Source organism: Rhamphochromis longiceps, linkage group LG23 (assembly GCF_057381845.1).
Source record: "Rhamphochromis longiceps isolate RC_006_pf linkage group LG23, R_longiceps_female_GT1.1, whole genome shotgun sequence".
Lineage (NCBI taxonomy): Eukaryota > Metazoa > Chordata > Actinopteri > Cichliformes > Cichlidae > Rhamphochromis > Rhamphochromis longiceps.
In genome coordinates this window covers 15,446,365-15,463,709 of record NC_140578.1, presented here as the reverse complement: position 1 = coordinate 15,463,709, position 17,345 = coordinate 15,446,365, and the positions used below count along the sequence as shown (strand labels likewise).

General features: G+C 39.4%; 4 protein-coding genes across 4 annotated transcripts; 2 read left to right on the top strand and 2 right to left on the bottom strand.

The window, feature by feature from the left end:
- Nucleotides 1-37: 37 nt before the first annotated feature.
- On the bottom strand, nucleotides 38-2,467 carry magoh (mago homolog, exon junction complex subunit). Its single transcript, XM_085398470.1, has 5 exons — nucleotides 2,275-2,467; nucleotides 1,888-1,946; nucleotides 1,578-1,688; nucleotides 337-419; nucleotides 38-258 (listed from the first exon to the last, which is right to left on the bottom strand). The coding sequence occupies exons 1-5, from the start codon at nucleotides 2,363-2,365 to the stop codon at nucleotides 159-161; spliced, it is 444 nt and encodes a 147-aa protein (XP_085254596.1). The 5' UTR covers nucleotides 2,366-2,467; the 3' UTR covers nucleotides 38-158.
- A 694-nt stretch (nucleotides 2,468-3,161) lies between these two features.
- Nucleotides 3,162-5,145, top strand: aatf (apoptosis antagonizing transcription factor). The gene has a single exon (XM_085398753.1). It carries the CDS (start codon nucleotides 3,231-3,233, stop codon nucleotides 4,872-4,874), a length of 1,644 nt encoding a protein of 547 aa, XP_085254879.1. The 5' UTR covers nucleotides 3,162-3,230; the 3' UTR covers nucleotides 4,875-5,145.
- A 682-nt stretch (nucleotides 5,146-5,827) lies between these two features.
- On the bottom strand, nucleotides 5,828-12,286 carry uck2a (uridine-cytidine kinase 2a). Its single transcript, XM_085398754.1, has 7 exons — nucleotides 12,154-12,286; nucleotides 10,273-10,432; nucleotides 10,035-10,131; nucleotides 9,370-9,512; nucleotides 8,853-8,950; nucleotides 8,699-8,747; nucleotides 5,828-7,780 (listed from the first exon to the last, which is right to left on the bottom strand). Exons 1-7 carry the CDS (start codon nucleotides 12,256-12,258, stop codon nucleotides 7,644-7,646), a joined length of 789 nt encoding a protein of 262 aa, XP_085254880.1. The 5' UTR covers nucleotides 12,259-12,286; the 3' UTR covers nucleotides 5,828-7,643.
- Nucleotides 12,287-13,858: 1,572 nt separating this feature from the next.
- On the top strand, nucleotides 13,859-17,018 carry tmco1 (transmembrane and coiled-coil domains 1). Its single transcript, XM_085399213.1, has 7 exons — nucleotides 13,859-14,069; nucleotides 15,070-15,147; nucleotides 15,230-15,289; nucleotides 15,380-15,426; nucleotides 15,739-15,806; nucleotides 15,967-16,111; nucleotides 16,534-17,018. Exons 1-7 carry the CDS (start codon nucleotides 14,000-14,002, stop codon nucleotides 16,630-16,632), a joined length of 567 nt encoding a protein of 188 aa, XP_085255339.1. The 5' UTR covers nucleotides 13,859-13,999; the 3' UTR covers nucleotides 16,633-17,018.
- Nucleotides 17,019-17,345: the final 327 nt, after the last annotated feature.

The following is a 17,345-nucleotide window of genomic DNA, read 5'->3' as shown; positions in this document are numbered from 1 at the left end:
TTCTTTACAGACAGCTGATCATTTAAGACAACACATATTCTTTAACCAAATCACTCTTTATTTAAAATAAAAAATAGTTCTACCAAAAGCAAATGTACAAATGCGGTAGTACAACAGAAACATCAGCTAAAGTAATTAAAATGAGCAAAATCCAGATTTTAGATGGGCTTGATCTTGAAGTGTAGGCCGATCAGACTGAAAACAAGACATTTCAGATCTTGCACCAGGTAGTAGAACACACGAAGGCCCTCAGGGTCCCTAAAAACACATGTGTGCTTACATCAGTAACAAATACAATTTACTTTCCACTTCCCAACTCCTGAATATATTACTTACTTTGACTGATTGACGTCAATCAAGGAGCCAATTTTGGAAGTTGTGAATGAAATGTGCTCGTCCCCGATGACAATTTCGAGTTCCTGTAAAAGATGAGACAAAAACAGGCCTCAGAAAATTATCTTGGGAGAAAATCATCAGTGCAGAGTTGATGAAGGTGAAAATTTAGGTCACTTTCTTTCATAAGTAGAAAAGTTTAGGTCATTTTCAGAGTGCTCCCAACTTTATTCTTTCTCCACTATGATCTTATTGGTCACAGAAAAATCCATTTGGTTGACCTTCTGTCCGCACAGGTTTGAATGAATGAACTGATGAACTGCAGTTGACTGCTCACTTTTAAGTAAAGTAGCCAAAGACCTTATCAAACTGGGACATTTCTTCCACCTTCCGTCTTATTATCTGCATGCTCAATTTGCAAAGGGTTAGAAAAACTAAAACTAAGAGTATAACTATATTAGAAAATGATTCTTTCATAGAAGGAAATCACACTCAGAAGATAAGCCTGAACTTTCAAACAATAACTTGTTTTAAGCAGCCATTTATCCCAATGGATGATATGACCCTTGAGCAATCACTCCAGGTATGTAATAGGAAACAGAACAAAGATCTAGAGTATGAATGACTGACTAAATGTTTATCAGTTTTGCTATTAGAACTATAACATATTCCAGGATATTGAAGTTAAAAAAAAACTGCCAAATTTATTCACACCAATATTTTATGTAAATCATAAAATATTCAGATTGTGAAAGTATAACTTTGCATGGAGATATTAAACAGAGTGCAATTACAGTATCAGCAAAATCCAACTGATGCTGTAGGGTCATCAAGTCAGATTTTTCTTTTTTAAATCTTCCACAGATGGAAACGATAAGCCTCAGTATAACCATGAGGTCTAAGCGTACCCAACCCAAACCAGGAAGAAAATGGAATAAAAGAACAGAAACAGTCCACTTCTCAGCAGTTTTCACTACTGGATAAACTTAGTGTGGTTTGGGTGAAGGAGCTGCCTGGATACAGCATGCAAAAGGCAGGATTGAGAATCACCACTCTCAGCGAAGGTACCAGAATATTTTCACAACAGCACACAGACTGTACTTGCGATGTGGAATAGTTAAAGACCGCCTTGGACAGTTGCCTATTGCAATGTACCTCGAAAACTTTAAATCTGCATGGCATGAATGAAAATAGCTCAAACTGTAATAACTGGGAGGACACGGGGTAATAAAGAGGTCACAAACCTGTCTGCCAACTCTATCAGGAGGCGGCCACAGAGCATCATCTTCCTTGGTGATTTCACTGTCGTCAATGATCCTCTTCAGCTCCTCCATCACACTTTTGTGAACATATGCCTGGTTGGCACACCGGAAAACGCACAAGTCAGATTTAAATTTGTACATTTCGAGAAACAGCATTAATTTATAACCACATACATGTTGTTTGAGCATGATGACCGAAACTACTTCTCGAAAAATAACCAAACAACCAGCTCTTACTTTACAGATATCTCACCACCCCTTACACATACATTTAAAATCAATCATACGTTACCTCTTTCCTGATCATTACGTCATTCTTGTAGTTACTGTTGTTTGCATATCTCAGTTTACCTGCGGGGGAAAAAAGATTAACTTTAACGTGGGAAACTGTGTATCGTTTCGAACAAAACGCCCGAGTTTGTTATCAATCGCTACAGGCCGCATGGCGCGTACGCACTCACAGGATAAACTCAAAACATTACTGCTTATATTCTAAACCACACGATATGGTAATAATTATCTTATTTATATAAAAACAAAGTTAGTAATCAGCATTACTCCTGCAGCTAAATCCAAACGGAGAATTTGGCTCTTTGACTCCGCTGCGGCCTAGCTAAACCGGTTAGCTTCGAACCACGGACAGCTAACGCGTCTGTATTGCCGCTCAAATTACACTTACCGTCAGGCCTGAACTCAAATTCTAGAAACTCGTGTCCAAACTTCCCCTTGTGTCCGACATAATATCTCAAATAAAAGTCGCTTGTTGACATCTTTATTCTACAGAAAGCGTTTTCTGCGCAAGTCCGATGAACAAAACTGAGCTAGCAAGAGCAGCCCAGAGCCTCGCCAACCGTATACGCATGCGCAGAGGATTATAGCTGAGGGGCTTTTTTGACCAAAGTTTTGTCTCAAAGGTCATATCCCGCGATAATTCAGTCATTTTTTACTTTAAGAATTTAGACTTAGGGTTTCTTTTTTTTAAAGTTTGTGTCAGTTTTTTAAGTTAACTAGCAACTTTTTTTCTTTTATGCCTTTAAAATATTCCTTATTTGCACATCGATTTATTTTTAGTTTGATGCATCTTTGATTGTTTGTTAGTTCAGAAGTATAAAATAAATATTATTTTTTATTCATTTAATCACCTATTTTTGGAATAAAACTCCGTTAATAAATACAATTTCTGGCTTCCTCTTGGGGTATGTATAAATCTATGACAAGACCCAAGAATGTGCTTTTTAAGACGCCAAACCATAATCCTCAACAACTTCTACAGATGTACAGTATGGAACAATTCATTACTGAAGCACAACATTGTTTATTAGACTCTTCTGGTCTTCTGTAAATCTTCTAAATGGCTTTGTTACATTACAAAAGAAAAAGAAACCGTTGAATAACTATATCAGTAATTAATTGTTAATTATTTCCAGTTTTGTTCATTTGTTTGCTTGATTTTACTTAAGCCATCAATTCTTGGTTGGTGTTTCTGCATTCATTTATCATCAGGTTCTTCCTGAAAGAACTCACGCAGGGCTGAACTTTGCAGCGTCTTTATACGTGTCGCATTTTTCTAACGTCATCAAACCGCTCTGGCGCACAGGAAGAGTCTGCACGTGTGGTGGTTGTAAACTTTGAGCCATGGCAGGCGCGTTTTCACAGGAGCTTGAGGATCTGTTGAATCCTTTGCCAAAATTCGTGGATCCGGAGGATGATGATGACGAGGCTACCAAAGCCAGAGTGGTGGACCGGTTCAATGAAGACGACAATGAGGATGAAGATGCGGCCGGCCTCAGCGCTCTGCGGAAGCGCAACACCTCCCTGCTTTCGGACACAGATAGACGGTATGTGGGAAAGCCAGTGTCCCGAAAGCAGCTGCTTAGAGAGACTGAGGAGGATGAACATGATGTTGAGGAGGAGGAAGAGGAAGAAGGTGACGAAGATGATTCAGTGGGGGATGAAGAGGCAGATGACGATGAAAATGCTTCAGAGGAGGAAGACGATGATGAGGAAGAGTTGTTGATGGGCAGTGATTCAGAACTCGATGTTAATCTAGCTTCAAAGAAGAAAGCAACTGACATCACCTTTCCTCAGAAAGTAGACTTCCATAAACTGACAGAAGGTATGGATGACCTGGGAATGAGCGAGGATGATGATGAAAGCCATGAGGAGTCTGAAGGCAGTGAAGAAGAGGAAGGCTCTGATGATGATGATGATGATGATGAGATGGAAAGCGAGCAAGAGGATGATGATGATGGAGTGGTGCGCACGTTTTCCCAGGACAAAGTAGATGAGGAGGTGGAGAAAGGAAAGGCGGTGAAGACCCAACTGGCCCTGTGGGACCAGCTGCTCGAGGGCCGGATAAAAATCCAGAAAGCTTTGGTGACTGCCAACCAGCTTCCTCAGCCACAGACTTTCCCAGAGTTCAAGAGGAGAGGTGGGGGGGAGTTCACAGCGGCGTTGAAGAACACTCACAAGGCTCTGAAGGCTCTTCAGAGGTCCCTGCTGGAGTTGCATGACCAACTTCTGCACCAGAACGCTGACACGAGATCCATCGACATGGGGGAAGACGAGGAGATAACCAGCGACGATGAAAAGGAGGGATCAGCGCAGCAGGCCAGAGCGCCCAAACGAAAACTGGAGATGGCAGAGTACCCGGACTTCATGGCCAAACGGTTTGCAGCTTTCCAGCCTTACTGCAATGCCACGCTGCAGAAGTGGCACGACAAAACAAGGCTGACGATGGGCAAGAGCACCAAAGGGTTTGGGGCGTTTGAGAGGAACATTCTCACCCAGGTGGAGCAGGTGCTGATGGACAAGGACAGGCTGTTGAAGCGGACCCAGACCCAGCGCTCAGAGTACCGGGTCCTGGGGAAGGTGGAAGCCCCTGCTCTCACATCTGAGAACATCCCCATGGAGGGAGGCGAGGTGTCGGAGCAACAGCTGAAATCCAACACGCATCTGAAAGATCTCAATGAGGACATATTTGATGACGACGATTTCTACCACCAGCTGCTGAGGGAGCTGATCGAGCGTAAGACGAGCGCAGCGGACCCCAACGATCAGGTGGCTATGGGCCGGCAGTGGCTGGCCATCCAGAAGCTGCGCAGCAAAATCAAGAAGAAAGTAGACACTAAAGCCAGCAAGGGGCGCAAAGTCCGGTTCCACATCCACAGCAAACTGGTCAATTTCATGGCGCCGATTGACTACAGCTCGATGAGCGACGAGGCCCGCAGCGAACTCTACCGAAGCCTGTTTGGTCAGAACACTTCTATGAGGGAGTGACATTAACATGCTGAGATTCCCAGGACTGAATGGCCACTCTCCTTTAGCAGGAACTCTTCAGACTGTCTTACATACTGAACTCAAAAGAACGTGCAGTTCTGTAGAAACGTCTTTCATACCAAAGTGCTTCTTTATTTAATCACAAGAGTGCTACTTTAAAAATTCACACTGTTTTTCCATCACATGTGAATGAAGTAAAGTGATTACTTGAACTCGTTGTATGACTTTAAGTAAATAACTGTGGCCAGTCCCATGCAGCCAGTTCACGGAATGTTCCTGCTCCAGTTTTGTTTGTCTTTTGTTCTTTGCTTTTATTTTTTGCTTTTCCAGTGAAAAAAAAATCCAGAAACCCTGCTTAGTGCATACTGTTGATTTGGGGCACAGCTGGGAATATGTGACACATTGCTGCAGGGCTACATTAGCCTGGACTGAGATCAAAAAGAAAATGAATTTTCATGTTTAACTATTAGGTAATAGTAAAATTAATTTTAGATACGTTATTACAAATACACATTTAAACCCTGACAGGAAAGCTTTCTCAATTGTTTGAATACATGGCAGCATTGAAAGCAGATATTGTGATTTGGAAAATGTAAAAAAAAACCAAAAAACAACAACTTTGAGTCCTGTGATACACTGGACACCTCTCCATGTACCCCACGCTCTGCCCTATTACAGCCCTGATGAACTTCTGCCTTCTCATGATGCTAAATTGGATATGAAGTTAAGAAAAATGCATCGATGGTTTACACTAACAGAAAAAGAAAGCTGTTTTCTGTTAACTCACTGTTTTTAACCGTTTTCACATGGAAGTTATCGCCGTTACAGGATGAGCCTGGTGTCAAAATGCAGGTAAAAATTATGAGTTGTTTTAAGCAGTTAACCCTTTAAAGTTTACCAAAATAATCCTTTTCAATTTTGGTCCAGTGAATCAGAAAACAGAAATTTTAAGTATTGAAACTATGATGTATGACATGATATTGATGCTCTTGGTTGTAGGAAAAAGTATTGTGATTTGAGCTTTAGCTTAAATGTGTCTATCAGCCCTTAAAGTGCTGTGTTTATAAAGTTAAGACATGAGGGTTTTTATTTGCAAGTAAAATACATTTGTGATTTAAATTCAGATGTTTCGTTTGTTTTTAAGCTGAATCTTGTGAGAACTCAAACTGAGTTTTATTGTTTTATTTTATTGTCTACCTGCAGAAGTCTCAGTACATTTTTCACCAATTACAGCATCGGAAATTGTTAAACAAACGCAATCTACATGAATATCTGCTGACGTACACACAGCATGCCTCACTCAATTCAAGCCTACCACAACCACATGTCTGATTTAATGTGCAATGCTTCCAGTTGTCTGTTAAGCAGATTATGAATGGCTAATGTAGACAAAAGCAGTAACAAGGCTTTGATGTCACTGCAGGTCTGTACTTGCTAAAGTGTGCCTGTGTCATGCGTTTATATTGTAATGTTTGGCATTTTCTCCTTTGGGAGACAATCTTACACAAGGCAATTTCAATATCGAGCTTCAAAACAGTGCTGAGTCAGAATGGCATCCGCACAGTGCCGGCAGGTGCTGCTGGTGTAGGAGTTCCCTTTAGCATTATTATTTCTCTCATGATTAACAACACTTTAATGCTGGGTTGATCTGACACAAGCGAACATCATTTTATTGTGACACCTCTTCCATTTGGAGCACATGCTCGTGCCCCAGAGCACACCCACTGTTAATGCTGGCTGCACACCATTCAGTATGGAGTCAACCTACAGGACTCAGCTGTGAGGAAAACAATCCATTTAAGGTTCACATTTTACTTGCAAAAAAACTTTTAAGGGCTCTTTGGGGCATTTTATCACAACGGAGACATAAAATGCCACTCCATATCTTTGCTGCCTCTACAGCACTAAGCAGCGTGTGGCACTTCTCTCTCAATTTGTGACATCAAGAATAACACAACACAGAACGGTCTTCATTAAAGAAGCTTTTAAAGGTGAAAATAACAGTACCTGAGCAGTCAAACATACAGAAAAGAAACTGCATTAAACAACCTTAACAGAACACGCAGATCATATTAAATCGATCTCCTTTTAGAGTTCAGTCCATCTTCTTTTAATGAAAACATCTTAACATGCATCTGACAGTTACAAGGAAAAATTATACTTTGTGGTAATTTCTTAAAATGATAAATTTTCCTGATTTCGTAATATTAAATGGGTAAATGCAAAATGAAACTCCATATTTAGTCCACAAAGACCATCTTTGGCGGTGATGTAGTACATCGGGTGTTTGAGGCATAAATTGGTTGTTTCAGCTGAGCTTTTTGTTTAATCATTTTTAAACAGATCTTGAAAAAGAAAAATGTTAGTTTGCACTGATACGGGGAATCAGCAGCATGTCACTTCACTTCATTTATTGGATCGTTAAAGGCTGTCGAGTGTGTGAATCTTTTTGCAGACAGTTTCTCCAGCTCCGTGCTGGATTAAAGGCAAGCAGCAGTTTGAAATGAAATTAAAAGTGAGTGCCTTTTTTCACTCCTCCCTCGATCAGTGTCATCCAGTACACAAGTTAAAGAGAAAATTTCAACTGAATACCTCTGCTGCGAACCAGCTCCACAAAGCCTCCTTTCATTTGAATAAGTCTAAGCAGAATCGCACCAAAAGGAGGCTTTTTGAATTCCCGGAAGTTATGCTGCCTTGTTGCAGTAGCCATGACGAAGAGCAGCACACTCAGGCAAACCATTCTCCTCTTCCCTGAAGGAGTGATGAGCTTCAGTGGGGCCGACTGCTCGACTCTATGTTCGGCTGCTTCTTCTCCGTCCCATAACCGCTGAACCACCCGTTCAGCCGTTTGGTCAAACCGCCGTTCAGAATGTCCTGGATGTGCTGAACGATGAGATTTATTGCAACTGCGTTGAAAGACAGATGTTACATGGTTACAGATGGTCTCAGTTTGTAACTCTGTTTTACTGAGAGATACAAACTCATCATCCAAAAAGAGTTAATACCCCCAAAACTTACAGCTCATCTTTAATCATCAAAGGTCTAAGCTATTTTACAGAATAAAACGGCACAAAATAATGAAAAAATATATGTAATTGTCTCTTTGTTTACCATAGCTACACTATTTCGCTTCTATGGCAGATATTATAAATTGTATATTTTAAAATATATATATTAAATGAATTGTACAGCCCATATTATATAGAAATCTTGGTCTGTTACTTCTTACAAAAACACATTATTTTTTTGTGACACTTGTAAGAATACATTTTAAAACTTAAGGTATGTTTGGGTTAATTACACCTAAACAAATATTTCAAATATTATGTGTAGAAAATTAGACTACTGATCATCTGGAAAGAAGTCTCATGATCTAAAAATCACAATTATACCAAAGCCTGTAATGTTTTTATATGCATGTCTTTGCCACATCAACAAATGTTGTAGCAGATTTATGGCAAGAAACATTTTTACAATTAAAAAGCCACAGCGGCACGTATACATATAAAACCTGACCAAGAAGCAATCAAGGGGAAATGGTCGGAGCAGGTGTGTCACGACAAAATCTTCAGAGAGCAGTGCAGTTTTCTTTTACAGCTTTCCTAAAACTAGACAAAGCTGTTTTGTCCTCACCTTGCTTCCTGAGTATGAAGACCACAATTCCCAGCAAGGAGATAAACACAGCTGCGTCCTTGCTGATAAACACTGTTGAGTCTCCAAAATTTGCTTCCACTAGATTTGTTTTTCTAAATAATCTGTAATGTAGTCTTTATGATGCACTTCCCAGGCAGACCCGCCCCCAGAACAACCAAAAAACTACTTACCAATGTTGTCAACTCCTCTCGGTATTATCACATCAGCATATTTCTTTGTCTAAACAAAGTCAAAAAAAAGAAAAAAGAAAAAAGAGCAAACATTTTATCTTTGACTCCATGTTCAGGGACAATCTGCAAATGTGCTAACAGAATATGGACTCACCGGCAGACAAAACTCTTCAAAAGCAGGCTTGACAAAGGTGATGTATTGGGCTAGAACGCTTTCCAAATCCCGACCACGTTCACTGATGTCACGGAGCACTGAAGGAAAACGAGACAAGGGAGAAAACGTTTAAACTGCATAAAGTATTTTAACACTTTTGTATAATTTCTTCCTTTTTTCTATTAAAAAAGTGAAAAAAAAGAAAAGATAATGAGTTAATTACTGAGTTGATCTATTGGTAGGTTGTTTAGCTACCTATAAGCAGACCCACTGTGTTTTCCCAGCTTCTAGTTTGGAGGTTAAGCCAAGAACCTGCTGTATGGTAGCAATTTTAACAGGAAAACAGAAAAGCTTGTTTCCTAAGATGCCAAACTAGCTTTAATTTTCAAGAGCCCTTCTTTGCAGCCCCCCTGCACCACGGGACCTCATTTTAAAAACAACTAATTCAATGAACCGTTACGTTCATCCCCCCGCCCCGTGCTTATAAACATAACAGATTTGTCTCGCCATGCGTCACCTCTCCGTGACAGACGAGTGTCTGCATCCGTATCCACGAACAGCTTCATGTGGAAAAAGTCTCGAATCTCCTGAGAGTAGAACATCAAGATGCCCTCAAACAGCACCACGTCAGCAGGGTACAGTGTCATGGTCTCTTCTTTCCTGACATATATTAAAACAGAAAGAAGGTTAAACAGCATCCACTGCAGTGAAAAATGATAAGAATGGCGATTGGAGAGATTAAAAAGCTTGCGAGTTATTCTGAAAAAAGGTCTTGAATTCTATTAAAGCTGCAGCACCCCAAGAATGTACTGAACCAAGAAATTATGTCTTGTTGCAAATGAATTTTTTTTTTCTTTATTTTAATTAACTTTAACAAAAATGAAATCTCAAATTTAAAACAATTTAAAAAAAACTATAAATAAATAATTAACTTTTCATGTACTGTTTCACATTTGAACACTTTTACTACAAAGCGCACTCAGATTTTCCCACCTTCCAGGCAGTTATGGGCTTCCATTCATTTCACTATGATATGAAAATCAATTTGCCCACCACAGTAGATATAATGCATGTCTTATGTATTATGATGCTTCCATTGATGCTGCATCAGAGATCTCTTTGTGTAAGCTGAAACCTGCTGAAACCCCTTTTAATGTTGTGCCTGTATGAACAGTTAGTCACCTGGAATGGGAAACAAAGTCATAAACAGGAATGTGGACCGTTTTCCCCTCCTTGATGTCCCACAGGGTCGCGATTATGAGGTCATTGTCAAATGCATCTATAGAGAAGGAAAGAGCACAAGGTAGTTAAAACCAAAAGTCACATTTGGCATGAATGAACATGAATGCTTACGTTTCAATGCTCGAGCCCCCTCTGGCCCAGTGACTCAGCATGACTCACAAATGCAGAGGCGATGTACCTGGGTGGTCAAAGTTGAACTGGCCCTTGAGCGCCTTAGCCTTCTGTTCCGGGGTCAGGGCCCTGTAGAAGCAGTCCTGGCTGAGGATGGCCACTTGCCGCTGGTGGTGGTCGATCTCGTTCTGGCCCAGCAGCTCCATGATCTTACTGCACACCGACGACTGAACACAAACAAAGAATCAGAAACAAGTGATCCTCGTTACACGATTTAACACGGCCTGATATTTTTGCACTGAAACCAACATTTACTTACACTTGACGTCCTAATCATGTAAAAACACAGCATAGTCCATTACTGGAAATCATTGACGCCATTTCAGACACATAACAAATAACTGCAGTTTACTCCCTGTTCAGATAACATGTCTGGGAGAACAGGTGGTTCTGTGAGCAGTTACTCCTGTGGGAAAATAGAGGCATAACACCAGGAAGTTGAAGCCGCAAACAACTGACTGTTGAACCACAACCACCTTCACCTAAGAAGTCAGCATACCGTCACCCATATGAATAATGTCAAGAGATATGCCAGTCTTGGATTCATGGAAATACAAGGCTAAATTAGTTAGCCAAACAAATCCCAACTAATTAAATGTAGGTCAAAAACTATGCTTGTATGATGAAAATGCAAAACATGTTGCTAATACAGAGAAGTGCTCCAAAACAGGGCCTCATAGCACCAATCTTCAAATACATGTTGAAGATTAAATAAAAAGGACAAATGTACTTTATTTTATTTGAATACAATTTTCCCAACTTCAGAAGCTTGTTTTATGTTCTTATATGATAGTTTTTGTGCTTCGGTGAATGACTTTTTATATCCTGAATAACTGTTAAAACTTTTACGTATCATTTCAGGTTATTTCATGGATCTGCGCCTCGTTTCTTGTTAGATGTATTGATTTATGTAAACTTGAGCCAATCAAAATATGGGACATTTTCTCAGATTTAGTATAAAAATGCTGTGCAATCCTGTCATAAACTGGAGCCCTGGTTCACCCTAGAGACTGTGTTTATTGTGATTATCCACTTTGCAACAAAATGTGACCATAGTGCAGCATATTCTGATCATCCAAGACAGAATACTGGAAACTACTGGGAACCTATAACATGCTGCACAATACAGAATGCCAAAGCACATATTTAGTCTGTCGTGGCACCAAAGGCGTCTATATTGTCAGTGTCAAGCAGGTCAGTGAAATGAGATAAAGTTAACATCAAGCGACTTTGAAACAGCGGATACATTGTGTGACATCAGAAAATCATTTAGAAAGCGCAATAAAAAGAATAACATCAAAGCTGCAGCCTCCAATAGTGATAATCATGCATCCATCTGCTGCAGACAGCACAGTGCGTTAACAGTCAGTTTTTTCAGCTTTCTTTGTCTGCAAATGCATTTTACACTCCTCGCAGCCAGCGCAGCTGATGCTAATTATGACAAACCTCACTCCTCCTTTTCCTCTTTTCCATGATCTTCGCCACTCTTTACATCCCCTCTGATTTAAAAAAAAAAAAAGCATGAAAAACAAAATACGGGAGTCCTTCACGGAAGTTTGAAATCTGAACATCAATCTGGTTTCAATGGGGGGGAAATGACAGTAGTGTTGACAGTGCACGTTTTCTGATTTGACATGCAGTACTGCGGCCTGCGTAACTTTCACTACTGATCAACACAACAACCAGGCCGAGTGACTAAGTAATGATTTTAAACTAAACTTCTTTTTTCCGAGGAAGAATACGTTTAATTTCTTAGTCCTGCCCTCTTCATCCCAAACGCATAATCTAACACAACAGATATTTAAAAAAAAAAAAAAAATCAGACGCCTCCAAGAAATAATCCAAAGGAAAAAAAGAAGAAGAAAGGGTTTATAATATAAAAGCCAACCTTCCCGCTGGCTGTCCCTCCGGCCACACCGATGAGGAATGGCTGCCGAATATTTGAGTCATTTTCGGCTTGGTCACCTGGCTTTGTCTCGCTGTCTCCTGCCATGTTTCATCTGCAGCGCGCACCGTACCTCTACGCCGGGGGAGTGTGCGCTCCTCCCATTTGATGATGGTGTAGGCGACGGTGAAGTTGGTGGTGATGATGACGTTCAAGGGCAACAAATCGAAGATGAGGATGCTGATGATGAAATCGCTGACAGGTAGTAGCGGGTTCCTTTTTTTCTCTTTTCTTTTATAAATTTTACTTGTGCAGCAATTTAACATTATTAAAAACACGGACTGTTTTTCTTTGAGTTAAACAGATGTCAGTAAGCTGACTAGTACTCTAAACCTTGAACACGTGGATTAATCAGCACAAAAAAAAATCCACAATCATTTTGATGAAACGTAAACTGTTTAAAGTGTAGAGTGGTGTATGGTGGTTAGTTCTCTCGTCTCACATCAGAAGTTCCTGTGTTTTCCTTCAAACGATCCATCTTCTTCCCATGAAGAAGCATCCTTCCACACTTTAAAATAGGGATGTTAGACATAAGGCCCTGGGGCCAGAATTGGCCTAGCAAAGGCTCAAATCTGGCCCACTGGATGGATGTCTTTAGAAAATGTGAAGGAAGTAATTAATTTTTGGACATTTGAATGAATGCTAATAAGTTTTGCAGCTTTTCCTACTGATAAGGAACTGCCCCTTGGTAATAGATAAAGAATTAAATAACAGAAAGGTTCAACTTTCACCATTGACTATAGAAACATATGTTTTTACACTGGATCTGCAAAAAAGGGGCATTTTCTGTGAATTAACAGAGACCTTCTTTTTTATCTGATGAGCTACCAGGATTGTTTTTCTGTAATTTCATACTTTTATTTCTAGCAAGTTAAGCCAAAATAGTCTTTCTTCCATTAATGAGAGCAGCATTTCTTTAGCATGCGGAAAAACTAAGTTGCACTGTTGCAATTACTCTTCTTTTTCTCATATTAAGATAGTTCTTGTTTAGTATTAAGATATTAAATGTTTATTTAAACTTATTTTCACTGACAGAAAGGGGAGTTTCACTGGTCTGGCCCTCTTAAGATCAAAGTGAGCTTGTGACCCGTTATAACAATGAGTTGAAATTCCTGCTTTAAAACCATGCACGTTGGCTAGATTAATTAGTGATTCGAAACTGACTGTAGGTGAGAATGTGAGTGATTGTTTCTCTTTTTGTGTTTGTCCTGTGATTGATTGGCAAGCTTACCAGGGTGAAGAAAATGGATGGATGAACAGTTTTGGGTAGTGTGATATTAGCAAACACGATTCAGATGCAAAAAAATGAACAAGTTGGCTACAAGATGGAGGAAGGTGGAATGTTACATTTAATATTTTAGGTAAGTATGAAGAAATTTGGACAGTTATGAAAAAATATGGCAACATGGAAGGGCATCTTTATAGAAAAAACTCCAAGACTGTCCTTTAAGTACAATTTTGACCACGTGGTATGGGAATGTCCAAGAGTGTCGACTATTTTTAAAATGGTTAAGAAAAATCTCTCTGCATTGTTACATATTTTTGTGTATGTATATGCATTTTTTCCTTTCTTTCTTTTTCTTTTTCTTTGTTTTTTTTTTTTTTTTTTTTTGGGGGGGGCTCGGTCGGATGAACCGGAAGTGCTTTTTCGTGGTCTGACCTCTGCAGTAACGCTGACAGGGCTGTATGAAGCTGAAACTCTGCTCAGCGGAAGGTGGTCAGGGTTTATCTTCTGATATAAAGTAAATACTTTTCCTCTCTACGGCCTGGAAAACGGGACTTTGACACCATGAGTACCATGTTCGCAGACACCATTTTGATCGTCTTCATCTCAATTTGTACAGCGTTGTTAGCCGAAGGTGAGCCAAATCTGTCTGACAGGTCGAGGCAGGCGTTTTACCGTGCTCCAGAAAACAATGTTATAGCTCAGAATTTTACATTACTCCGGATTATATGGTAGGGAAACGTCTTCAATGTTATTAATATTCAATAATTCGCAATTTTGTTGCTTTTGTTGACCTGTACTTTGTTAATGACTGAATACAGCTTAACGTTTGTGTCTTCCGGTTAATTTCGCAATAAAAGCCTGAACTTACGTTTGAGACGCTTTCCTCGGGGAGAATATTGACTTCCTCGCTATCTACATTAACAATTTGAAAAAGATAAATAAAAAAAATATTTGTTACAATTTAATTTTGTCTAAATGTTTAGTTTAGATACGGAAGTAAGACATTATTTAACCACATTTGTGTATGATTTACATTCCAGAGTAGAAGTAGAAGTCTTTTTGTTGTATTTTGTCAGCCTATTAGAGCGAGTGATGAAGAGAATAAAGAATTTAAAGATGGGTAGTCCAGAAGACATACCTGTGGCAGTATGGAGATGTTTAGAGGGGAGAGAGGGCAGTGGACTTTTTAACTACATTGTTTAACACAATCTTAGAAAGTGAGAGGATGCCTGAGGAATAGAGAAGACGTTTACTGCTACCAGTTTTAAACAATAAGAGTGATGTGGAGAGCTGTAATAACTGCAGAGAGATAGAGTTGATGAGACATGCCATTAATCTATGGGAAGGAGTTGGTAAAGCTAGTCTAAGAAGAGAACTGATCGTCACTGAGCTGTGTGGACCATAGAGGAGGTCCATGGATAGAGTGAAGGAGGAATGCAGAGGGTTGGTGTGACAGAAAAGGATCCAAAGCTTATTGGATACTGTGGCTGCAGAGATTTCTTCTGATTCAGGAAAAGGTTTCAGAAATGTGCAAAGACTTCACATATTGATCAGTGTGAAATGTTGGAAACTTCAGTGGCAGTTTTCAATTTTTTTTTAATTTTATTTAAACAATCGTATTTTCTCCTCAGGGATTACCTGGGTTTTAGTGTATCGGACTGAAAAGTACAAGAGGCTAAAGGCTGAAGTGGAAAAGCAAAGCAAAAAACGTAAGTGACTCAAGTGTTGTCTTGTTAACTTGCTATTTTTTTCAGATTGTTAAAAGATTAATTTTGTCCTCTCTGATACTAGTTGAGAAGAAAAAGGAAACCATAACTGAATCTGCTGGACGCCAACAAAAGAAGAAGATTGGTAAGAACCCTGTAAACAAACCGGTGTTCTGCTTTTATGATCGGCCCTTCTCCTCTGGATAACAGTGTTTTGTGAATGATTGTGTTGCAGAAAGGCAAGAGGAGAAGCTGAAGAACAACAACAGAGACCTGTCTATGGTGAGAGATGTTTTGTTTCCAGTTAATATGCAGCCCAGGCTTAATGTCTGATACTGGGGTTGTCTAGTTATCGTAGTTTAGCGAGGTCATTCCATTTAAAGTCAACTGAATCTGAAAAAAGTTCCCACACAAACCCTTCAGAATGACCATTTCGTTTTCATTTCAACAACTGTAGCGTATTTTTTGTTCTTAAATCAGTTGAGGTGGGTCAAAATTTTGCCCGCTGATCATTCCAGTCAAACCTTATATATTTTAATTTAAGTGTTTATGGTTAAATGTATGCGTTTTAAATCCTGAGTGTTTGTTTTGTAGGTACGGATGAAATCCATGTTCGCCATTGGTTTCTGCTTCACAGCTCTCATGGGCATGTTCAACTCCATGTAAGTTACTGCAGGGTAAAATACTGTTTCACATTTTGTTAAAAAGCTTTCTCTTTTCATAAAAAAAAAAAAAAAAACATCAGGCAAAATATAAGAAAGTAACTTGTCCAGTCCATTGTTTTAAACAAGTTCCCTTTTTGGCTTTTTATGTTACGTTCAGTTTCGATGGAAGAGTTGTGGCCAAATTGCCATTTGTGCCACTGTCGTATATCCAGGGACTGTCACACCGCAACCTGCTGGGCGAGGATTACACCGACTGCTCCTTTATTTTCCTCTATATCCTCTGCACCATGTCCATCAGACAGGTAACGTCTATACTTTTATTGTATATCAGTGGACATACTCACCAGGAACGAGTCTGACTTATTGCTGGCAATATGGACAGAGCTTTCACTGCAGCTGTACAAGGACTAAATACTGTTACTCAGATTCAGCATAAACACCTCCAGAGGATATTATCTGGTTTCCACAGGGAGACCAAGGCAGTTGAGTTAATTTAAGTAACATGCTGTGTTCTCTACTGCCACCCTTAGGACAAATTCTGTATTGTTTGTTGAATACACATCTAACTGGTGTTAGCAGGAAACTGTATGTGTAGAATAATATACAGCAATATATCAGGGTTAATATCGTGCATACTAAGTGTTATCAAATGTATATTCTGTGCTGGTTTGGGTATTTGTTTTAGAGTTTCTGCTGTTTTCTTTTGTTTTGTTTTTTCCTGTAGAACATTCAGAAGATGCTCGGTCTTGCACCCTCCAGAGCTGCAACCAAACAGGCTGGAGGCTTTTTAGGACCTCCTCCACAAGCAGCTAAGTTTTCTTAATCAGCAGCCCAGACGTTCCTGCACTGCTGCCTGCAGTCATAGCGCCCCCACCAGCGCACAGACAGAACTGCTCCTGCTGAGGTTAAAAGTCTTACCCGTTGCAGCTACAGTACCACTACTTTGTTTGATTTCTTATTCATTTTGTTGTTTATTTAACATTAAACATTATAACTGTTTTGGTTAGAAATTATAGGAAAATTATAGTTCATTCTGTTGATTATTAAAGGTTACAAATGTCAGCTGTGCATTTAGCAAAATTCATGGAGTGTTTGGAGATTTTAAATTAACGATTGACACAGTAACATCTGATCCAGTTTCAGTATTATTGTATGTCATTGTGTACTGTTGTGTCATGCATATTAATAAAGTTTTATGATTAGATTTCAGGCATGTCTTTTTTGTTGTTGTTGTTGTTGTTTTTTTGTCCCTTTGTACTACCATCTAATTTAAAGGGAAGCTATGGAGTGAAACTCATTTGAGTGAACAAGATATTTTTAAGGGAAAACAAACAAGAGTATGCAGATGCTGCTGAACTAAATCAATCAGATCTTTTTTTTTTTTAATTGTCAGTGATTAAAAGTTGAAACAAAAAATTGTGGGATGTAGCACAAAAACTATCCTTCCCATTTAAAATCTTACTAGTTATTGTCAAGTAATTTGAAGCCCATTAAATCATCAAGAAAAGTGTTTACTGAAGTTGTACATTGAGTAGG